At 49.9% G+C, this 23092-nt stretch overlaps 10 protein-coding genes across 10 annotated transcripts; 5 read left to right on the top strand and 5 right to left on the bottom strand.

The window, feature by feature from the left end:
• Positions 1-345: 345 nt before the first annotated feature.
• Positions 346-1438, top strand: N7473_003120 (uncharacterized protein; the record flags this gene model as incomplete). The annotated part of the gene is made up of 4 exons (XM_057149060.1): positions 346-381; positions 527-865; positions 925-1084; positions 1149-1438. 4 exons carry the CDS (start codon positions 346-348, stop codon positions 1436-1438), a joined length of 825 nt encoding a protein of 274 aa, XP_057012714.1.
• Positions 1439-2163: 725 nt separating this feature from the next.
• N7473_003119 (uncharacterized protein) lies at positions 2164-3535 on the top strand (the record flags this gene model as incomplete). The annotated part of the gene is made up of 3 exons (XM_057149059.1): positions 2164-2175; positions 3151-3242; positions 3364-3535. 3 exons carry the CDS (start codon positions 2164-2166, stop codon positions 3533-3535), a joined length of 276 nt encoding a protein of 91 aa, XP_057012713.1.
• A 342-nt stretch (positions 3536-3877) lies between these two features.
• N7473_003118 (uncharacterized protein) lies at positions 3878-5597 on the top strand (the record flags this gene model as incomplete). The annotated part of the gene is made up of 2 exons (XM_057149058.1): positions 3878-3899; positions 4048-5597. The coding sequence occupies 2 exons, from the start codon at positions 3878-3880 to the stop codon at positions 5595-5597; spliced, it is 1572 nt and encodes a 523-aa protein (XP_057012712.1).
• Positions 5598-6050: 453 nt separating this feature from the next.
• N7473_003117 (uncharacterized protein) lies at positions 6051-7966 on the bottom strand (the record flags this gene model as incomplete). The annotated part of the gene is made up of 3 exons (XM_057149057.1): positions 6051-7378; positions 7434-7649; positions 7714-7966. The coding sequence occupies 3 exons, from the start codon at positions 7964-7966 to the stop codon at positions 6051-6053; spliced, it is 1797 nt and encodes a 598-aa protein (XP_057012711.1).
• Positions 7967-10701: 2735 nt separating this feature from the next.
• On the top strand, positions 10702-12425 carry N7473_003116 (Zn(II)2Cys6 transcription factor domain-containing protein; the record flags this gene model as incomplete). Its single annotated transcript, XM_057149056.1, has 2 exons — positions 10702-10758; positions 10854-12425. 2 exons carry the CDS (start codon positions 10702-10704, stop codon positions 12423-12425), a joined length of 1629 nt encoding a protein of 542 aa, XP_057012710.1.
• Positions 12426-12707: 282 nt separating this feature from the next.
• On the bottom strand, positions 12708-14250 carry N7473_003115 (hydroxyacid-oxoacid transhydrogenase; the record flags this gene model as incomplete). The annotated part of the gene is made up of 2 exons (XM_057149055.1): positions 12708-13714; positions 13770-14250. The coding sequence occupies 2 exons, from the start codon at positions 14248-14250 to the stop codon at positions 12708-12710; spliced, it is 1488 nt and encodes a 495-aa protein (XP_057012709.1).
• Positions 14251-14857: 607 nt separating this feature from the next.
• N7473_003114 (Bys1 family protein) lies at positions 14858-15427 on the bottom strand (the record flags this gene model as incomplete). The annotated part of the gene is made up of 1 exon (XM_057149054.1): positions 14858-15427. One exon carries the CDS (start codon positions 15425-15427, stop codon positions 14858-14860), a length of 570 nt encoding a protein of 189 aa, XP_057012708.1.
• Positions 15428-16755: 1328 nt separating this feature from the next.
• Positions 16756-18354, bottom strand: N7473_003113 (uncharacterized protein; the record flags this gene model as incomplete). Its single annotated transcript, XM_057149053.1, has 1 exon — positions 16756-18354. One exon carries the CDS (start codon positions 18352-18354, stop codon positions 16756-16758), a length of 1599 nt encoding a protein of 532 aa, XP_057012707.1.
• Positions 18355-19530: 1176 nt separating this feature from the next.
• N7473_003112 (DNA repair protein RAD10) lies at positions 19531-20526 on the bottom strand (the record flags this gene model as incomplete). The annotated part of the gene is made up of 1 exon (XM_057149052.1): positions 19531-20526. The coding sequence occupies one exon, from the start codon at positions 20524-20526 to the stop codon at positions 19531-19533; it is 996 nt and encodes a 331-aa protein (XP_057012706.1).
• Positions 20527-20694: 168 nt separating this feature from the next.
• On the top strand, positions 20695-22848 carry N7473_003111 (mRNA-binding ribosome biosynthesis protein NOP4; the record flags this gene model as incomplete). Its single annotated transcript, XM_057149051.1, has 1 exon — positions 20695-22848. One exon carries the CDS (start codon positions 20695-20697, stop codon positions 22846-22848), a length of 2154 nt encoding a protein of 717 aa, XP_057012705.1.
• Between the last annotated feature and the right edge of the window lie 244 nt (positions 22849-23092).

Here is a 23092-nt window from a genome sequence, read left to right as displayed (position 1 = left end):
CGGCGTGTGCAGGTGGCGATCCCCAGAAGATTCAACAGGCGGAGTCCTGCTCTCCGCTTCTGACTCTTCACCAGTGCTGAGCTGCCCATTGCGACTTTCCTTCTTCTGAGATACTATCTTTTGCACATATTCTCGCTTTGGTCTTTATAGCCGGCCTGGTACTTTCTACTGTAAGTCACCTCGACCACTTTCCACGCTGTTTCCGGCGCGTCCCTCTCCCCCGCTGCCCCGCGTTCTCCGATAAGAATCATCGCGAGTACCCTCGAGATTGAAGCTTCGTTCATCAAGGCTGACAGGAGATACTCCCAGTATTATCCTTAGTTCGGTCGGAAACCTCAATTCACAATGCCGCCTATTATCTACGCTGTTCGCCACGCCCAGGTTCGTCAGGAATGCCTCGACACATAAAAGCTTTGCACAAAAGCTCCCCCATCTTCACCTTCAATCGCGAGAATACGCCTTCTTCGGGCATTACTAGCTAGCAACTCTTTCTGAATGTGCACAATCTAACCATGGTCTCTTCCAGGGCGTCCACAACCTTTGCACGGCCAACCACGTCATCCCCGACCCCCTCCTCACAGATCTCGGCCATGAGCAATGTGCTAAGTTGCAAAATGCCTTCCCTAACCACGCCCAGATCGACCTGGTTACCGCATCTCCTCTTCGCCGAACCATCTACACAGCCCTCGAGAGCTTCGGGCCAGTCTTCGAGTCCCACCCGGACATGAAGCTGATTGCCCTGCCGGACACCCAGGAGACCTCCGACGTGCCGTGCGATACTGGTAGTGAGCCCGAGGCCCTGCAAGAGGAGTTTGCCGGAAAGCCTGTTGATTTGGAGTTGGTGCACAAGGGATGGAATAACAAGGTGTGTTACAATCTGTATGACCTCAAGTCTCACATCATTAACGGAGATTTGCCGAATAGGAAGGTCGCTATTCGCCTACGAACCGGGCACTGAAAGAGCGCGCGCGTGCTGCGCGCCGTTGGCTCAAGGCTCGCCCCGAGAAGGAGATTGTTCTCGTTACCCACGGTGGTTTCTTGCACTACTTCACCGAGGACTGGGAGGATAGCAGCCAGTACCAGGGTACGTGAACTGGCGACCGCAAGTGCATGAGCAAGGAACATGACTAACATGCCAATTTTTGCAGGTACCGGCTGGGTCAACACCGAATACCGTACTTACACCTTCACAGACGAGGCGCACAACGAGGATCTGGAGGGCCACCCCTTGGACGGTGACAATGCCACTTTGACTGAAACACTCGAGTCCCGGCAACGGCGCGGCAAGGCCGGCCCTATGCCTGGCCGTGAGCAGCAGAAGACATTGTACAAGCTCGGCACGCAGGGCTGGGACGACCAAGGCTTGCAGATGAGCACGGCCGAACGGGATGCCGCCAAGGTTCCTGGTGGTAAGGAGGTTGATGGCGTTCGTGTATAAAGCGCGAGAGTCTTCAAAGAAGGTAGATTGTGTATTTTTGGATGATATTAGACATTGGCATTGTTCTCTTTGGGAGACACAGCCGCTGGCACATACATCGACAGCATGTAGATTAAATCTTGATAGATTGATTGGATGCCCATAGAATAAAAGTTACCAAATATGGATCATGAAGAACATTGTTGGAGGCAATTCTGGTAGAATCTCATTATGTACCCTCTGTATTATCAAACAGGGGCTTATTACTCTATTATCAGTCTATTCTTGTCGCTTTGAACGTCTACCTAGGGGTTAGCATAGAGCAAAGATCTGACAAGGCTGTTCTTCGGGTCGACATTGTGCCTCGCTTCGAATTCCCTTGGTTCGTCTTTGAGAGATCAAACTTGACAATGGTATTCTCGTTGAGCCTCAGACAATATGATACATCCTCGACAGGGGTCTGTACAAAGGTTAAAGGGCCTCGTTATCTATTCATGTTGGCCTGGGGGGTTATTTAATGGGTTTGGATTCCCCCAGAGTTGGTCTTCTGGATACAAGCACATTCACAATCACAATCAGTACAGTGACAGAGTCAACAGTTCAAAGGATACATTTTTTGTCTGCCCGGCTAGGAATACTTCACAGTCAACCCTGTTTAAGTGAATCTTCTTCCTTCCAAAACTACTAACTGTGATCTTCTAGGCAGTCTTCGGTATCCCACATGCAGTCATGGACATATTCTCATCATGGACTATACGGTAGGTCCTTTCCCGCAATGGAAATGTGAACTAATGGTTGCATCTAGGTTGCTGGCAATGCAGATACCACATATGGATATCCACATTATTGACAGGTGAGCCTTCCTCAGCCCTTATTGGTACTAACAACTACTTTTCTCAAATTGCCGCATATAGCCTGATCATCAACCTTCCGGTAGGTCCCTCCCCAAGTGATGCCTCGAACTGATAACTGCTTCTAGGTTACTGATCGTATACTTCAACAAATTATGTCCTCGGGACGGCTCCGGTAGGTCGCTCATCGAGCGCGTGACTGTTACTAACGACAGATTCTAGGTTATCCAGATGCGGAAACCAGGAGAGCTAAAAGCCAGAAAGCCATCAAAAACCACAAGCTCCTTTGGTCCTAACCATAAGTATACCAAGATAGGATAATTTCTCATCCCCCTTCCTTCCCTTTGGACATACAGGGTTTACTAACAACGAGTCACAGGCATCCCGAGTCATTGTTCGATGAAACAGGAGATGAAACAGTTCCCGAGTAGATGAACCACCAGGTAAGTCAGCTCCTCCCCAATTCATTGACTGACATATTTTAGGATCTCCTTGAATTCATATATGGCTTGAGTCACTCAACAGATCTCATCATGGTATCTTTCGCTGAAAGTATTCCGCACGGTCAGTGAATCCCCCCCCACCGTCCATGCTGACTATGTTTTTAGGTTGTCTAGATCCCCGCTTTATAACGAATGTTTTGTATAGGTAAGTTCCCTATCCCCGATGTGTCATGGCTAATGAATTGAGTTTATTAGGGACTTTAACAAACAGGATCCACGGACGCGAGTGTTTTCCGCCACCTCCAGGGAAGTCTTCCCCTCATATTGGTGAAAGCTAATAGAATGGTTCTTATTAGGTTTATCGAAACCAGAATTCGCTCTGTTTAATGTGCAGGTAAGTTTGTGCCCATTTCCCTCTCGTGGTGGCTGACGCAAATAGAATCGATCATCTTGTATCGAATCGCGGTCTTTGATGGTGGAGGCGCGGGGCCAGGCAGTGGATGATGGTGGCTTAGGGCCCCCAAAACCCAAGTAAGTTCTAAGTTCATAACTCACTTTGTTTGTGTTACAGATGCTAACTCGCAGTGTATGCCGGGGATGATTTGGATCTAGGACTTCCTTGTTTGAAAAAGGAATCTAGCGAATCAAATAGCTGTCGGGGACGGATCTCGGTGGATTATCATGCAGGTAAGGAGCGCCTGGATTTGACATGGAATCTACTCGAGAATGCGAATGTGGTAGGCAGCGAGATTTCGGGTACCTGCAATTTTGCATTTGTACTCAGTGTCTACGTAACAAATCAGAGGGAAATCAGGGGCTCTTGAGCAGTATTGAAAAGCACCGCCGTGTAGGTGGATACTCCCCGGAATCTTGGTGCCTTCTGTGACAGTAGCTTCTTTGTTAGCACTAAGATTTTAACAAGAAGTATACTGTAAGTAGTTTAACCCCATAAGGGTCTTAGAAACGAGGGTGCAAATCAGAATACACTGTGGACCTGTAGTGGACACCCTATTTTTAGGTGCCGATCGCACACCCCCAGTCCCGTGGCGCAGGGTAATTAGTTCCTGTTAACCAGCTGCCTGTCCGAATCCGAATCCGATGCTCTTCAATATAATTCCCGTCCCCTGCTCTGTTTCCTCGTCCACCACCAAGTTGACGGGCCGAAGATGATTGATGAAAACCTGCCGAGTAAGCTTATCCTCATTACAGTTCTCTGGCTCGGTCGGCCACTCTTTTCTCCCCAGACGACGTCATTGCTTTCACCCGTGACCCGACTCCCCGCCATTCTTGAGGCTCCTTTGAGGACTCCGATCGCTAATTTCTTCTCTTTCTATAGCGTTCTTCCTCAAGAACAACTCACAAAGCACAAACCAGAGTACCATCTACCACCGTCAGCATGGAAATGAGCCGGAGCCCGCCTATAACTTGCGCTACTTGGACCCCAACCTGCCCACATCGCGGAATCGCTACGGCGTCGCCCTCTACGACCCCTACGTGCCGGACGTCGTATACGGAGAGGTTGCCGTGATCCCTGAATGGACACAGCCCAGTTTATCGGTTGATACGATTCGTGCCAATGGTGGCACTGCTCCTCCCCCAGAGCCTATCCTCCCTACCGAATTCTCCATCCACCTTTACAACCCCGACCAGCAGATCGTGATCAAACACCAACCGAAGTCATGGAACAAGCCCGCACGGTGGGAATTCGAGATGCCTCAGCGTACATTTCGAGTGCCTTCTGCATCAACCCTCGATCGGACACAGAGTGACCCCGCCGCGGCAGATATAACGCCCAAGCTGCGGTTCAGCTGGCGCAAGGATGGAAAGCTATCCAAGGACCTGTCATGCCTCTTGCACGGCAAGTCTTCCATGATCCCAGAGACTCGCACCAAGACTCGGGAGCCGGACATCACTGTGGCACTATTCCAGGGCCTGCGGGAGCTAACGCTCTACGAGCCGAATCTCTACCGGGTGGAAATGGAAGACTTCAAGGGTCTGGAGGTTGTCCTCCTACTCGCAGCAGTAGCTATCCGGGACATCTTCTTTGGCCTCGCCAAGGAAGCATTTCACATCGTCGCCGGCGCTCCTCCAATCGGCACCAGCAAACCCCAAACTGGAGCAACCTCAGGCCGGAAAACCCCAGTAACCCAGCCCCAACAACCAGCAGTCGCAGTCGCAAACGGCAAACCTTCTCCACCACGCCTCACTATCCCCCAAAACCAAGCTCCAGCACCGACACCACAACCCCGCCCCCGCCAAGACGCCCAAGCGAAGAAAGAAGCCCAGCGCACGCAAGAGCTCCTCGCAGCCGAGAAACGCGCTCAAGAAAAAGCCCAGCGCCAACGCCAATCCGAAATCGACGCCGAAACAAAACGTCTTCAGAAACTATATGGCCGCGAGGAACAGCAAGTCCGCGCCAGTGCACAAGCCACTGCAAATAAACCAACACCCACCGCTTCATCACGCCCACACCTTCCACCTCGTCACACGGGACCATCAAGGCCATACTCGCATCACTACTCGCAATCCTACTCTCACCTTCCACCTCAACAACCACAACCACAAACCCGCCCACCCAACGCTGTACACCCCACATTCGCGGGTAGCCCATACATGCACGGTTCTGCGGGAGGCCATCTAGATCCACGCGCGCAATCAACAGCACACCTTATGCAGCCTCGGCCACAGCAAGTCCGGCCACAGTCAACGGTGGGCTTTTATCAAGCGGCAAATGGTGGTCTAGCACCAGGGCCTGCACCAGGAGCCCGACCGCAGCAAACTCTGGCTCCGAAGAAGAGTAGTTTCTTTGGATTCCGCCGGAACAAGGAAGAGGAAGGAGAGAAGCAGAGGAATCGGTTGGATAAAAAGCGGAGTTCGATGTTTTGATTTCATTTGCATTGAAATTTTTGGAAGTTCGATTTGGTTTTATGCGATACCCTGGCATTTCTTTCTTCGCTGATTTGGGAACTTGGTTTTGGGCATGGCATTGGAGTTTGAGAGCAATGGTTTTTCGTTTTTTTCGTTTTTCTTTTTTGAATACATGATGAAATTTTTGATGGGCAATTTGATGATATTACCTATCTGGGGATGATTGTGCTACTGGGTAAAAATGACCTCCAGTATTGATTACCTGATTTGATGTACCTGGTAATCGCGAGTGCATATTGTTCTTGTTTCATTTGATAAGAATGCAACGTCATAAACTCATAATCATCGTAATACTAGCAAAACTCCGACATAAGGCTACCATAGTTGAAAGGCAGCAAAAACAAAACAACACAATGAGACGTTGAGCACCCCGATAACACCACCCAATCCTCCAAGTCCAGTCAGAACACCTCAGAGTGTAACAGCACAAGCACTCAAAACACCGCCCTCCTTAACCAAATCCTCAGTGACCCTTGCCGACACGCCACGATCAATACCCAGAATCATAAGCGCCTCTTTTGAGGCATGCAAATCTTCCTTGACCACGATGTCCGCACTACCATCTTTGCTAGGGATACTCTCAACCTGGTCATTACCAGTCATCAGCTTTGGCGAGACGGGAGAAACAGTCATGAAGTTGATGTTGACTCCCTCCTGGCCGAGAAGACTACCCACAACGCCGATCTTGCCGGGAGAGTCATAGTTCTCGCAGATAAGAAGGGTGCCTTCAGGTTCGAACGATGCTTCAAATCGACCAAGACGAGTGATCAGCGGCTGATCACCAGAGCAGGTACCCGATATGATTCTCTGGTGTGGTACCTGGGCGCCAGTACCAGATGTATCAGTAGGACCAGGAGCGCGGGATGAAGCTCGAGATGGCGAGCGTGCCACAAGTGTGACCAGCGAAGAGTAAGACGAGGTATCAGCAGGATCACGGGAGTGCTGCTCGTTCACGAAAATGCCACGCTCGCGAGCAACGAGCTCGGCATTCACGATGTTAATGTTGATTCCCTCGGAGCCACTGATAGGTGCCAGGAGACCCTTGATGAGAGCAGCAAAGAGTGGCTTTGTGTTGTTGATGGTGGCGACTTCGCCTTGATAAATCAAATCGAATGTGTTTCGGGCCGGGGCTCCCCCAGGGAGAACAGCGTAGTGTTGAGTATATAGACTGCCAATCTTCTCAACGAGGCGCACGAATGGTTGTAGCTTCTGGTACTCTTCGGGAAGAATGAGAGGTGCATTGACAGCACTTCGAGGGAGCGATCCATGCAGAATATCCAGTACTTGCTCACATACATCGACGGAGACATTTTCCTGAGCTTCCACAGTGGATGCACCGAGATGGGGAGTGACGACTGCTCGAGGATGAGCAATCAGCTTTGATGCCGTGGAATCGGCAACCGGGGGTTCGGAAGTAAAAACATCCACCGCTGCGCCAGCCAAATGTCCAGACTCCAGCGATGCAAGTAGAGCGGCTTCATCGATGGTTCCACCGCGAGCCACATTGAGGATCCGAGAGCCTGGCTTCATCTGGGCTAATTCAGCCTCGCTGATCATTCCTCGAGTCGAGGCAATCAAGGGAGTGTGGATCGTGAGGAAATCGGCCGATTTCAGAAGCTCTGGCAAGGAGGTGACAAGAGTTACAGAGGCTGAAGCTGCCACAGCTGGCGACGCATATGGGTCCAATGCATTGACAGTCATACCGAGGCCCTTGGCCAGACGAGCTACCGTCAAGCCCACTGGGAAGGATTGTCAGAGATCTTCATGCTAGATAAAGCCAAGGCAACAACTTACCCTTTCCGAGTCCAATGACTCCCAAAACCTTTCCCTTGACCTCGACACCAACAAACTTGCTGCGTTCCCATTTTCCACCCTTGAGGCTGGCGCAACCCTCGGGAATCTTTCGTGCCATGGCCATCATCAATGCAATGGTATGTTCAGCAGCAGCTCCAATATTACCGGACGGTGAATTGACCACGACAATGCCCAGTTTAGTAGCCTCCGCGACATCTTCAGTAGACACGTCAGCCACAACTCCTTTTATTTGTGGACGCCGTTCTGGAAGATCACTCACCAACATTGTCAACCCCAACACCAGCACGAGCAACAACCTTCAGGCGCCGAGCTGCCTGCAGCACGGTCGCAGTGACTTTGGTCTCCGAACGAACAAGGAGGGCATCATAGTTGGGAATGATCTCCAACAGCTCCTCTGGAGTCAGGCTCTTGCGCTCGTCCACGTCGAGTGAGCCCCGTAGTAGAGCCAGGCCATCGGCGGACAGCTTCTCAGGCACGAGGACCTTTGGCGGAGCTTCTTTAAAGAGAGGCATGTTGCGACGAAAGGTGTAAAGGGTAGCAATTCAACAATTCACATTCAAATGGATTCAAAAGAGTACAATTGCAGCTGCAGAAGGGAGACAGGAAGTTTAAAAGGAAAAAGGAAGAGAGCCCGAAACTGGACGGTACAAGAGGAGCAGCTTTCTTTCTTCGCGGCAGGCGCGCCCAGCGATCTCGCAGTAAATATGGTAGCCCAAATAAAGTGCATCGACCCAATGAGATCACTTCAAAGTGCTTCAAAGGTACTTGTCAGGGTTCCAAATGAAGTTACTTCTACCGCGGAGCTAATCAGTCCGTCACTTCGCGGCGACACAAAAACGCGGGGTAGCATCAGTGGCGTCGTTGATTGGAGACTCAACCTGCGGTTTCGGCCTTAGGAAAAAGCATTTTGCATTGGGTACTTCTATCGTAAATAATTGAGTGAAAATTTGACAAAGAAAATTAACTGGGTTATCGTCGTTTGATGAGAATTTACTATTAAATAGAAGCTGTCTCCGCTATGTCTTGTAGTCCACCACATTGTGGAGTATACCCTAACTACACTACTTTCTAAGATGGGCTTATACTTTTACAGTTCCCCATCCGGAGAAGCCCTTTATCAAATAGGATTAGTCCATTGTTAGATAGCCCGGTCTCCTTGTGCATATTGTGCTCTATCTTAAATCCCAGCTATCGACTTCTGAATCCCATCTTTTTTCTACGCTCTAGAGTCATCGTTCTTCATGACACTACCCTTCTTGAAGACTATCTGTTGGTGCCATTCGAGCAATAGCCTGTCATTTTCTTATTTCGCCAAATTTTTGGACTATCTTAACCTTGTCTGGTGAGAGCGCCTGTGAAAAATGGCGCCGTCGAACTTGATGCACGCTGCTTTGCTCAGGAATTACTCACATTTCCGTGTTTGATACTGGGAATTGCCGAATAAGTGACTGGACAAGGCACACTAAACAATTCTGGGGAAAGTCAATCCGAGAAGAAGTTGTTGAAATCAAGCCTTTTTAAGGAGGCGACTGAAAACTAGAGGAAATGGGTATTTTCTACAAGAAACGAGCGTCCTGGAAATTCTTTGGATAGTGTGATGTCTGAGTAGTTCTTATATTGCCGATTATAGAATCCTGCAACGCGATAACTAGATTTTCCCCTCAATGTGCAGACGAGGGGACTAAAGGATAATTCAGCAGATGTTTAGAGCTGTAGAGCAATCAAGAATAGCCATTAGTGTAATGATTAGACAAGTGAAGATATTCCGGTCTATAGCACTAGAGTTCAATTCAAGGCTCCCCAGCTAGCTGTCGCATTCAGACTTGCTGGATAAACTCACTTCTTAGTGTAGTGCGCTGAATACTTTTACAAGAAAACATTATGTTAGAAGGAACGCCGATAACCCAAAGATAATTTCTCCATGAGCTCATATTATCGCAGTCTTCACACAGGAGCTGTTTGCTTTTCGCTCGTACTTGAGGGTCTTACGGCCGACGAAGTATACAAATAGCAATTTGGGGGCGCAGAACAGGCGATGCCCCTCTAGACCACATAACAGATAAGGATAGTAGTAAAATTAGTCCAAAATCGACAAGAAGAGGATCCAAAGCTAAGTTTATTTTCCTTCATCGAGCAGAGCCTCCTTTGTTGTGTGCCTATTTTAGCATGTGCCCACTGCGGGTCGCAGACTTTCTTATACGAACGTTAATCCTCGCGGTTACTCGACAGTTTTTACGAGCCAAACCCTTTCTCTCTTAGCGTATAAACTTAGCCTCCTGGCCCCCCTCTGTCTTGCCCATTTCAGCATTGACAATTCTCCGTCCAAACGGCATTGATCATTGCCTCGTGTCCCGAATGCTGATGAATCATGATTGCTTACGCCCAAAATAGAACGAGCCCCGGAAGGATACGATCGCGATGTGCGGATCTCCCGTATTCCTGGGCAATCCACCTGCCAAGTGATGCGGCTGTTGGGGCCAAATCTCGAGTTTCATGAAGTTACTAGTCTCGATGGGGAAGTCTCGATCATCTTCACGTCGTGAAGGTGGATGCGACAGAGTCTAATCGTGGTTTGGGCTTACTCTTTCCTTGCCCCCTAACGGTCGATCCTGTTGGATCACCGTGCAGATTACCTGAAACACACCACGAGTACCTCGTACCTGTTGCTAGCCTTTGCTAATCAACCGAGAATTGCAGCATGAACTCATTCACTGACCACCACCCTGGTCCGCTCTAACGGCTTACGGTGGGACCTCTTCTTGCACCGCGTCGCTTGGCACAACTTGGGCTTCATCTCCTCATCTCCACTAGAGCCTGTCGGTTGGCACTCCGGACAGGGTTCTTGAATCCTGGACCTTGACGAAATAGACCTGGTTCTTGGAACTGAAAGGTCCATCTCTTTCAATCTTAGCTCGGGCTTACTAGGGCCTATCTTCCCCATCATCGGATGCTCATTTCCTAGTTATTTTTGTCGCATTCTCAAGGTCGTGCCTTTCAGCTCGCGATCTTGCGATCTTGCAAACCGTTCTATTCTTTTTTATCTGATTTTTCTGGGCTTCTATTTTGTCTAGTCAGCCCAGATCGGTTCCGACGAGACCAGATCCTGCTCGCTAGCTAGGAACGCCCTCGCCCCGCAAACACGTTATTAAAGGGCGCGAACCCGCAGTGCTGGCGATGCCATAAACCCCCTCTGCTACCCCCTCCAGCGCGAGCGCCATGAGCTATTGATCTCTCGCTATTGCGCATCATGGTGGGGGTCCCGCATAGTACTGGCTGTGCATTGTGTCGCGAAAGACATATCAAGGTGAGTCAAACGGAGCTTCGGCCAGTAGTGCCCCGACAACTAAGACATCACCCCGCCGCTTTGAAATCCAATCATCCTATTAACACATATTCAAGTGCGATGAAGCAGTTCCCGAATGCACCCAATGCCAGCGCTACGGCCGCACCTGTCCAGGATACCGTCGCACCTTTCGCTTCCAAGACGAGGGTCCAAGTCTAAAGCGCCGGCATCGCTCCACCACTCGTGGGCGAGGCCGCGGGGCTTCGACGGGCCCAAGCACCCCCAGCACTCCCGGTACAACCACACCCCAAATCGAGCCATATGGCCAGTCCGAGCTCGGCGGTGCTGCAGCCGTTGTCCGCGCGAATGCCATTGCCTTGATGCGTCGACACTCGTCAACGGTCACACTAGACGAGAATGTGACGCCATCACTCGTGCGCAAAACCTTTCGAGCAGCGCAGCCACAGTTGTTTCTAGACTTTATCAGCGCGTCATTTCCAACATTGTACTTTCATAACCAGTTTCGCGCCGGTAACGAGCCCGGCTTTGCGGAGTTCATTGTGTTGAATTTTGGTCAAGATGCGTACCTGGACACGGCCATTTGCTGCCTGAGTTCAGTGTATTTGGCACATCTAACCCAGGATCCGGTGTTGCTACGGACAAGTAGGCGGATGTACGGACTCTCCCTGAGCGAGGTGATTCGTGCTCTGTCGAAGAATGAGCATGCTTTGTCGGATAATATGGTTTGCACGGCTATGATGCTGAGTGTGTACGAGATGTATGCTCGAACAAGTCATGATGCATGGGTCGTGCATTCCGACGCCGTCAGACGGCTCATGGAAAGTCGTGGTCCAGCACTACATGATTCCGGCTTTGGACGATCATGTTGGATCGCTTTTCGAGGATTTCATATTGCAACGGCTGTGTATCAGGGAAAGCCGTGTTTTCTGGATCAAGAGGAATGGCAGCGTTACACGATGCGAATCATGGCCGAGGATGCTCAAAAACCCGGTGAATGGTCGGCATATGCTTTTATCTCGGATAGGGTCTTCATGGAGATCGCCAAATGTCCCCGATATATCAGCGAGACACGAGACATTCTGTCTGACCAGGCCAGGATAGAGCGAGATACTGTCGAGGCTTTGCTGCAACGGATTAAAGAAACCACCATTAAACTCCACACCCTCAGCACTGAACTGCGCTGCTGCATCAGTGCCCACGGCCAAAGACAACAGGGCATTGTCCGTCGCCCAGGTACATTTGTCGGCCCGGTTCCAGAAATTTTCCCTGAAACGGGGCCATCGCTTCTCTTACGTGGCGCGGAGAATGTCCTAGGAACACTCTGTCAGTTACGCGAGCGTCTGGAGGATAAAATTCGCTACCGTGTGATTGAAGAACTCTCACCCGAATCTGTCGCAGAGACGCCACCCAGTGAAGGCAGTACGACTTCCCAGTCTCCAACAACGACACTTGCCAGGCCGAGGACATTCACCTTGCCCTTTCGTATCTCCTCCGAGCTCGGACGCGGCCCATCTCAGACATCTGATCGTAATGATCCCCATGCGGTGATTTGGCTGGACCGTGTTGCTTCATCGATGGGCATGCTGGGTACGAGGATTATCGAAGAGAGTCCCAATGTTGGCTATGTTGAAGAAGAAACGTCGCCTGGCACATCTACCCTCAGCTGATGGGTGAATACTTTCTGCATTGATCATTTATACCCACTCTAGCAGGTCTCTAGGGTCTGTATTCCCACCCATCCCATTCTCCCCACCGCCATTTGCATTCTGATACTTCACACGCATTTTGAGCTTTGTGATATCCAATTTCTTCAGCGTCATCCGATGTCATTCACATAAACATGTATATATACAACCAGTTCGGTTCGAAACATCAATCACCATTCACTTTCTTTGAAATTCCACATCAAAGGTCGGAAAAATAGCGTACCGTAACTTCATGTCCCTCGTTTAATACTCCAAGGACTCCTCCAACAGTTTCCTCAATTCGCCCTTCTCCGCCTCCAACTCCTCACTCAAACTCGGCGCAAGCATCAAAACTCTCTTCTGCGGGATCGTTCCCTCAACCAATCCCTCCACGTCAGCAGCCTTAAAGCCTAAATCCTTCAATCCGCGCGGCTGATCTCCCAACTTGACTAGGAAATTTGCAATCGCTTCACCAAGTACTTCTCCGGCGCTCTCACGCTTGACGTTCGAAATATCAACTCCGAATGCCTCTGCGGCCGCCAAGTGGCGTTCCGGGTTTGACGCGGCCGTGAAGCGGAAGACAGCCGGCGCGGTCACGGCTACTGATACACCGTGCGGGATAATTGGGTGGTCGACATCATAGCCGGCGTGCTTATAGCCTGGGTTCTGGCTAGAGATAGGGTAACTCATACCGTGGCACAGATGAACGCCTGCGTTACCAAAGCCCACACCAGCTAGTGTAGCGGCGAGAAGCATGTTTGACTGAGCTTCGTGGTCATCTGGATCGCGCACCGCGCGGGGTAGATATTGAATTGTGCTCCGGAGTGCTTGCAGGGAGAAGATATCGGAGATAGGGTTTGCGCCTTGATAGGCGGGTCGGTTGATAGGGTTTGTCGGGCGGGGAGTGCGCTCGTTGTAAGGGATTGCAGTCCAGGACTCGAGGGAGTGGCAGAGCACGTCTAGACCCGAGGAGGCGTGTACGGCAGATGGCATGGTACGCGTGTTGAGCGGGTCACAGATACCAAGTGTAGGCTTGAGGTTGCGGTGGGCAATACCTGTTTTAGCCTTTTTAGAGACCAGGTCGAAGATGGCGGTTCCGGTGGTTTCAGAGCCAGTGCCTGCTGTTGTTGGTACAGCGACGAGCGGGCGGAGGGGCTTTGCGACGGGGAGACCCTTGCCTAGGGGGGCGTTCACGAAGTCGAGGAAATCGGCTTCTGGGTAGACGGTGTATAGATTCATCAATTTAGCAGTGTCGATCACGGAGCCACCACCTAGAAGAATTGAGTTAGTTAGATTGCGATCAAGGATATTTATGTAACAACGTACCAACGGCAAGGAAAGCATCCGGGTTATACGGTTTAGCAAATGCAATAGCCTCCTTAACAGAACTATCCTTCGGCTCCACGCGAACCTTATCATAGATAGTAAACTCGATGCCCTCGCGAGTCAATGCTTCGACAGCCTGCTTCATGGCATTCAGCTTTGCGACGGTAGAATCGGTCACAATGCACACGCGCTTGGCTCCCATGTTCTTAAAGTCCATGCCGACCTCTTTGGTGGAACCAGGACCAAATCGGATGCTCGACGCCGCCATTTCAAAAGCATACTCCTTCTCGCGCGAAGGATCCTTGGGCGTCGCCAGGTGTCGACGGGCATGGTTCATCAGCGAGGGGGTCTTATGGTGATGGTGGTGATTGGGATTGGAGTGGCAGGGACAGTTGGGCGGGTGTGAGTATTGCACTGTCGCCAACAGGCTGCGGGCACGGGTAGCGGCCGTACGGGCCACTCGAACTGCTGGAGCCGTCATTTTTTCTGCCTATTCTGGGTATATTTTGAAGGGGAGAAGAGTATATGAGGGGCAGAAAGAGGGTGATAAAGGGGAGGTTAAGTTGGTGCTGGAATGTGGGAGTTGGGGAAATGGAGAAAATGCGGGGATTCGTTGGCTGTGCCGAGTCGGTCTTCTCGCCGAGATTTGGAGGCCACAGGAATTAACAAAGCAACACGAGGTGACCTTGGAGAATCGGTAGTGTGGATCGAGATCGTACTCCAAATCGGAATTAACTATCAATTAGATCGTTCTTTTTCACTCGCTGCTGTTGGCTGGTTTACCGAATTTGTTGCTTTGCGGAGACTCCACAGGTCTTTCAGCCGAGGTCCATCTAACAATAAGTGAATGACATCAACTCCGAGGAATATCATCCGAAGAAAGACCCCAAATTGGAGAATCTTTGCAATTAATGCTTCGTTTTATAGTTTCAATTATTCAGAGCATATATCATCAACTAATTAACTTCAAGTTCGTTCGTATGTGTCCCACTAGCTGTACTTGGCCTACAATTTGCCCCATAATCAGTTCCTACTCCTAACACTGCCTCCAATCCATGCATTCTTCTTGATGATTTCCTTCTCCTTATTTAACATAGAGTTAACACCAGGTCCTCAGACACATCCCGTACGCGAACTTGACTTCCAGATGGCGGGATTCCATTCGCCCAGTCAATTGCCGGCTCGGCAGGCGACAGGACAACAGGGTAACCCTTGAATGGATCTCCAAAGACATCAGATAGATCATACCACACGTTTTGATCATTGATGTTATACGCAAACACTGTCAGTGGAGCACTCTGGTATAGTCCGTTCTCCTCAGTGCTGATCTTGATAGCAATACCTCCCGCTTTATGGTCCTGACGAAAGGTTTCGCCATAGCGATTGCCGGGGAGGAGTGTCGCTGGATCACGGACAACTGTGCCAACAGACCAGATATAGACGGGTAAATTGCATTGATTGACTATAATTGCACGGCCGAGGCGGGCATCGAGGGATGCTGATGGTGTGGGTGTTGCGGTCGGAGAGAGGTTGACCGAAGAAGAAGCTGGACTCGGGAATGAACCATAGGGAATTTCATCGGTCTTCTTGAGGACGGTAGGCTGGGAGAGTGTGAAGCCAGTGAGGCATAGCAGGTGGATTGTACTGGAGAGTTTCATCGTGGCTGCAGGGATGAATGAATGGCTAGTAGTATCCTTCTCAGCTCTTTGTGTAGATGGAAAGTCCCTTTACATCTGTAGTCGAGAGATTGGAGGCTTTATACCTGCTCATCTGCACTATTTCTCAAATGATTTGGCATTTTCTCAGATCTATTGAGAATTCCTCAGATCAAAAGACCCTCTTTGCATCCCGAACATGCACGAGATGTAACGTCCATGCGGCCAAGTGCATTAGGCTCCATGTGTACATCGACCCAACTGGTTGCTGGAAGCTCTAAACACAACGATGAAGAGACTAGGCAGTGCAAAATCAAGGGGGTGCATGAGTACCACAGTGTCACCATGTCACCGCGAGATCACATAATCCAGTGCTGGCTCTACTGTCAATATCCGATAGAATGTTACATCCTAGCGGAAGGGTACTTGATTCAACGTGCAACCTCGTCTAGGGGACTAGACTGAGGTAGGTGAACAGATTAGAAGGATTGGTCCTAATTCCTAGGCTGTCAGGAAAAGGAATGTACGGAGGGGACTCGTTAAATCAGATGTGGCTTGATCAATGCGGCTATCCCTGGCGAAGGAAATTGCACCTAGAATGTGGCTTATGCGAGTAATGTTCCAAAATCTGGCCTTGAATAGATTCTTTTGGCTATAGTACATGAATAGAGAGACGTGAAGTATGAAGGGCAAGGAATGCGAATCTCCACATTGTATAGCGACCCAGTCAAATCCTCCGAAAGTCCACTTCTTTTTTTGAACAGATACTATGTTCTAACAACTTTTCATCTCTGACAGAAGTATTGTCCGATCTGACGCTCTAGTGAAAAATCTACTTTAGCAGTATACGAGTATAAGTAGCCAGAAATACTCTCAGAAGATTCTTCTTGGAAGGTCTTTTGAATCGTCTTTCGAATCGTCTTTTAGATAGTTCTAGCATCAATCTAATGATTTATGTTTTGATATAAAACTAGTGAGCTAATTATGGATTATGAGTAGTTACTCCTCCGATGGAGATGAATAGTCATCCCCGACTGGCGATAAATCCGTGGTTGACCTGCAGATGTGTCGCCACGATGCTACTTCAGATATATGCTAACTTTACCAGGCAGCAATCACGAGACTGTCCAAGCCACACTGGACCCTTCAAGAAATTGCAATTCAAGTGATGTTTAATCCGCCTTCGAGCTGACACAAATATCGACGTGGGAGTCTTGTAGGGGTTTAATTTTACATCTATCACTGGTCCCCGCAACAATCTTGTACATGGATACCTTGTGCTATACCTAGTCGATACTGCATCGAAGCGCGATAGACTTAAAGTTGATTTTTCATTCTTTAACAACCCGTTCAAACTCCTGTTCCATCAACCATTGCTGGTCAGGATCCAGTTTCCAACATCTGAAATGAATAAAAAGATCTTTCAGCTCGTGCAACTCAGGTCCAACGGTCTCGACCATGCGTTTTATTGGCATATTCCGGGCACGGAATGCTGCAATATTTGTCCCATATCCATGTTGGCGAACACACAAGACCAAAGTCAATTTCCAGATACACGCCTGTTCTCGTAGGGACCTCACTGCCTCTACCAGCTCAATCGTGTCTTTTGAAAACGGCTCAAAGTATTCATCGGTTAAGCCCCGGGTAAACTTCCAATGCAGATAGCGTAAATACCGAATGCAATCTTGCGGTAAAGGCCCTAGGAAGCCCAAATCGTGCCAGGTTACATCTTCAACCTTTGAAAACCTGCGTCCCTGGTGGTCAACATGGATATCGATTGAAAATCTATTTTTCTGATAGCAAATGAACCGAGACTGCTCCTTGCTTTTTGATGTCTGCAAAAGAGCCTTTGGAAACTCCCAGCAACGGTTAGATGAAGAAAACGCAAGTTCTCTAGCCTTGCAAGTCATATCGAAAGGGTGGGGAGGGTACCAAGAACGAGGCATGCAATCGCGTTGGGAAAATGCTTTCTTGGATGTATCCCACTGAAGGCCTTGACTGCTGATTTCAGGACTAGGAACGAGGTCTGTATGTTCAAGGACCTTCATCTGTAGCTCCATTGGAAGATCAGCAAATCTAAACAAACTCAGGCTCTTTTCGCTGCGATTTTTCTTGGTACTCCGGGAAACGATGTATTCGACGTAACGTTGGAGGTTGTTGTTTCTGACGGCACCAAAGCGAATTGAGCATTCTTTCAGCTGAACGTTAAGGACGGGGTGCAATATGGCTTTGGCCGATGACAGAGTGGCCGTGCCTGACACCAGGAAGAGGCTGAGCTGGGATGTCGGCGCATGAGCAAGCCGGAGACAGGTGTCCTTCCAGTCCACGATGACTTGCTTAGTTTCGCTGAAGTGCCAATCATTGCCCCGCTTGACTTTGAAAGGTACACCGGGATATATTCTGTCCCTTCGAGGGACGATAGTGGACAGTTGCACTCGAATGTCCCGAATAGAATTGAGAGCAACCTTTGTCAACGCAGAAAGGTGTGGTATTCCTCGACTGCCCATACCGTGGAACCGGAATTTGTTGTGCGAATACAAGAAGGACCTTGCATCCTGGGATATGGCTCGGGAAACGTAGAAGAGCTGATTGCAAAATCGGCCCTGACCATATCGAGCAGACTCGTAGGGCGCGGCGTTGAATCTCCGGTTCTTGGAGGACCATTCGCTGATGCTCTTTGGGTGAGATGAGGTCTCATCCGGGGAGTTCACCATCACGACACGATTTTCACCCGAGTAATCTTCACGAGAATATTCGAGTAAGAGATAAATCTGCTCGCGAACCGACTCGGGGAGCTCAATGAAGGGGAATGAAGTACGTGGCGGCGGCGGGCTGATTGTCTCAGGCTCAGGTGGGAGGAAGATGAATCGAAGAACAGCAGCCCAAAACCAAAGGAGGAACGCCCTCACTGCCGATTCAACGACAGCCATGGTGACGACGGTGAGTGTATCAAGTAGTGGGAGAAAAGGTGTTACGGAGGTGAGGTTGGAAGGAGAGGAGAGTTGGAGAAGACGAGGATTTGGATAGTTGCGAAGGGAAGAAGTAGAGTCGAACAGGCAGATGAGACGGCAGGCTGGCAAGGTGAGGAAGGAGGAAGGCTCCAGATTCGGTTTTTGCTTGCTTGGGAACTTGACCAACGTACCTGAGGTATTCATACCATCAGAACTGACGGAGGAGGTGGTATGGCAAACTTGTAGTTTTAGTCGGCCAGTTTGGTATCAAGAGCACGTGTGACCATTGAATCTTCAATTCAGTACATCCATACATCGACACAATCAACCCAGACGGTGTTGACAAGATAGTGAACAGAGCAAGGACTGCCCAGATATTCATTTACGTACTGTTGGGAATCATCTCCCTAGATATCTTAGGCATTATGCATGACTTGAGGAAATGCTTCGGACATTTTGTCGAAGTTCCGCTTATAAACACGACTGAATATCATACAATAACTCATATCAAGATGAGTGTTCGCTGGTAACACGTGTATCGCAAAGAAGCAAACCACCGCATCGCGTCGCCAAGTGGCGAGACCTTTCCGTACATCAGAGATATTATCTTACATGTTTAAGTGAGATAGCTTGCTAAAGAGCTCCCTTTAATATGGGCAACTTGTGCTTTCGTACGATAGACTACTCCATTTTAGATATAGTGGAGAACAAATACACTGGATCCTTGATATGTAGACCGGAGAAACGGTTGGCCAATATAAATTTGTGCTTAATTCACCTTCTATAAATAATCTTTCCGAATGTCTTTTGTAATGTCTTTTGGAATGCCCTTTCAATAGCTAAATTAAAAGGCTTAGTAGATAATATCTAGGTACTCGATGTACCTATTATCCACCTTATCCGAAAATCGAATAGTCTGTCGTGCGAAAGCACAAATTGGCGTGCAAGTAGCCGCAGCCTTAATGCGTGGAGTAGAATCTAATAGCTAACAATCATGTCTGAGCGTTTCGATCCTTGAATGGCAGCATCAATCGCAGGAAGCACACACACAAGCTTGGACCTTGTATGCTCTGCGGGATTGTCACCGAAACTCTCGCACCACGCGAGAATGTTCTGTTATGTCATATCGAATCAATGTAGCCGCAGGGATCATCTTCATCCACCGGATTCTCGCAGCCTTGCCAGTGCAGCTGCAATACCCTCATCAAGCTCCTCGGCTGGCTGGTTGTTTTTTGCAGGGCTCTGGACTGGGAGAGATGCAGCGGCTGTGCGCCGACTCTCAGCCAACACAGATCGGAGCACTGCTTCATCGTCATCCTCGTCTATGGCCATCTGATCGAGCCCGCTCGGTTGTCTGGTTGGTCTAGTCTGGGATTTTGATGCCGTAGCAGATGCCTTTTTGGTGGTCTCCACCCTGAAGTCCTCGCGGACGGCGTTGCACCACTGTTGAACCTTTTTCTCGCCCCAGCCGGGCACGGAGCTGATCTGCTCTGGCTGTGCATTGACGGCATTCTGCAAACTTCCAAATGTAGATATCAAGCTTGCCGCATCTGACTTGTTGATGCTCCGGGGTGCCGTCACAAATTCCACCAAGGACTCCTTGTATGACTGTGCTTGCTGGGTGCGAATGGCGGTAGGTTGTGCGTGTTCGGAGGACTTGAAGAGTTCGAGGTAATGTGCAGCCTCGGGGGCGGACCAGCAAAGCATCAGCGTGAGATTATTGATTATAGACGTCTTTGATAGTTCCTTGAGGGTGTCTTCGTGATTGGGGATGTCCACCATGACCAGCACAATGCGCAAGTTGTACTTGCCAGCGAGGAGTCGGATTCGAGAATAAATGTATTCGGGGTGGAGTCGGTGATATTTTAATGAGAGGAAGAGTGCACATGCTGTGGTTCCAATAACGAAGTCCGCTGGAATATCGGCATACTCCCATGGTAGGAGCTTAATGTGGTTCAGGATCGGATTACCCTTCTGTCGCGTTGACACGAGAATTGCCGAGGGACCGGATCGGTTTGGGAGAGCCTGTGGTTTGGGTTGCTGCACTTTCGGCTGGCCTGTTGACGGCGTTCCGGGGTTAGACGATTGTGCACTAGCATCGCCATCTCCTCGAGATTGCGACGCCGAATCGCCTCTGGTTTGAGGATCCATGTTCAATGTTGGAGTAGTTGTACTATGAACTGATAAAGCTCGGCTGGTGCTTATCAGAGCCCGCAGGACCACTTTCTCACCGCCCAGCGGCGCAACAGCCTTTTCTGCCGCCAATTTTTTTGTCCGTCTCGATTGCAGAAAACTAAGATCAGCTTTTGCAATTCCACTATGGCTGAGCCAAACAAGAAACGACGCCTTTCTGAAGAGGATATCTCTCAAGTCTCCGATACCAAAATGGAGACTTCCACACCTAAAGCCTCCGAGGCCCCGGCTTCCAAGCAGCCTAACAAGACACTCTTCGTCCGATCGCTTCCCGTCTCCGCTACGACAGAAAAGCTCGCAGAGTTCTTCTCAGAGTCCTATGTGATCAAGCATGCCACTGTCGTTGTGAACCCAGAGACAAAGGTTTCCAAGGGCTTCGGTTTCGTTACATTCGCCGATCTCGAGGATGCCCAAAGCGCCCTTGAGGAGTTGAACAATGCCGACTTTGACGGCAAGAAGATCCGTGTCGAGTATGCGCAACCCCGTCACCGTGAGATTGACGAGAAGCTGGGCAGGAGTGTTCCTGCTGCTGCTGCAATCAAGAACAAGCAGGAGCGCGAGGATCAGAGAGTGCAAAATCAGCCGCCTAGGCTCATCATTCGCAATCTGCCGTGGAGCATTGAGACCCCCGAACAACTTTCCCGACTTTTCCTCAGTTTCGGCAAGGTTAAGCATGCAGTCCTCCCCAAGAAGGGCAACAAGTTGCAAGGATTCGGTTTCGTTGTCTTGAGAGGCAAGAAGAACGCCGAGAAGGCGCTTCAGTCAATCAACGGAAAGGAGATCGATGGCCGCCAATTGGCTGTTGATTGGGCTGTTGAGAAGGAAGCATGGGACAAGGCCAACGGAGCCAACCAGGAGGAGGAGAAGGAGGAGGAGGAGGAAGGCGAAAAAGAGGATGTTGATATGGAGGACAAGGAAGATCTCGAGAACGTCTCCGGCGAGGAGGCTTCATCAGACGCTGACGAGGACGATGACATGCAGGACCTGGAGGAGGATCTAGGAGATAACGATGAGGAGGATCACGACGAGGGAGAGAAGGAGGACGATCGAACGGAATGCACAATCTTCCTTCGCAACCTTCCCTTCACCTGCACCGACGAGTCGCTCTACGAACATTTCACCCAATTCGGACCACTCCGATACGCCCGCATTGTGGTCGACCACGAGACCGAACGCCCTCGAGGCACTGGATTCGTGTGTTTCTGGAAACTCGACGATGCCATCACTTGCATCCGTGGTGCCCCCAAGACAAACGAGATGCCCGCCGACAAAGAACGCTCCAAGCCAGCGATGAAGCATTCCGTCCTACAAAACGAGGATGCTGATCCTAGCGGAAAGTACACAATGGAGGGTCGTATTCTACAGGTTGCTGGCGCAGTGAACAAACGCGAGGCTACGAGACTGAACGAAGAGGGTGTGTCGCGCCGTCTGGTGCGTGACAAGGATAAGCGTCGCCTCTACCTTTTGTCTGAGGGTACTATCGCTTCGAACTCGCCTATGTACAAGAAGCTGTCTCCCTCCGAGATCAAAATGCGCGAAGCCAGTTTCAAGCAGCGTGAGACCTTCATCAAGAAGAACCCGGCCTTGCATCTCAGTCTTACTCGTCTTTCTATCCGAAACATCCCCCGCCACGTTACCTCGAAAGACCTGAAGCAACTTGCCCGTCAAGCCGTCGTTGGATTTGCTACCGATGTCAGCAATGGCATCCGCGAGCCGCTCTCCAAGGAGGAGAAGTCGCGCTCCTCCGAGGAGATGGAAGAGATGGAGAACCTGCGCAAAACCAAGAAGCAGGGTATCGTCCGCCAAGCTATGATCGTCTACGAGACTCGCGAGGGTACTAAGGTGCCCGAGAAGGGCGGTGGTGGTCGCAGCCGTGGTTACGGTTTCATCGAGTACTTCACTCACCGACACGCCTTGATGGGACTGCGTTGGTTGAACGGTCACCCCATTGATGTCCCCGTTAACAACGAGGAGGAGGACAAGGACCGGAAGAAGCGCCTGGTCGTTGAATTCGCCATTGACAACGCTCAGGTTATCAAGCGCCGCAAGGACCTGGAGGAGAAGAAGCGTCTCGAGAAGGAGAAGAAAGATCAAGAGAAGGAAGAGGAGGCCGAGGAGGAGACCGACAAGAAGGGAATGAAGCGGAAGCGTGGCGGTAAAGGCAAGGATGAAGAGGAACAGGTAGAGGAAGAGGACGAGGAGGAGAACAAGATCGCCAAACGCAATCGGATCATTGCGCAGAAGCGGATGAAGCGCAAGCACCGCAAGGGCAAGGCGTAATGATATTTCTCTCTTTTCTTTTCTTTTCTTTTATTTGTCTGGTCCTGTATAGAATGACGGCCTGTCATCCATCCTCGGAAGTGATTCTGTTTCTTGCTTTGTATCTAATGAGCTGAGTTGGCTTGCGCGATACCACACCACGTTGGAAATATAAAAGCATTGCGATTGACAACCATCCATCCATCTCCTTCATTTATCTCCATCTTAAACTGCGGGTATACTTCACATCCAATCAATTCAATTC

The sequence above is a fragment of the Penicillium subrubescens genome, assembly GCF_028828155.1.
Source record: "Penicillium subrubescens strain IBT 31985 chromosome Unknown utg000002l_segment0_segment0, whole genome shotgun sequence".
Taxonomy (NCBI): Eukaryota; Fungi; Ascomycota; class Eurotiomycetes; order Eurotiales; family Aspergillaceae; genus Penicillium; species Penicillium subrubescens.
Note: the sequence above shows the minus strand (reverse complement) of the source record. Positions and strands in the feature narration are given on the sequence as shown.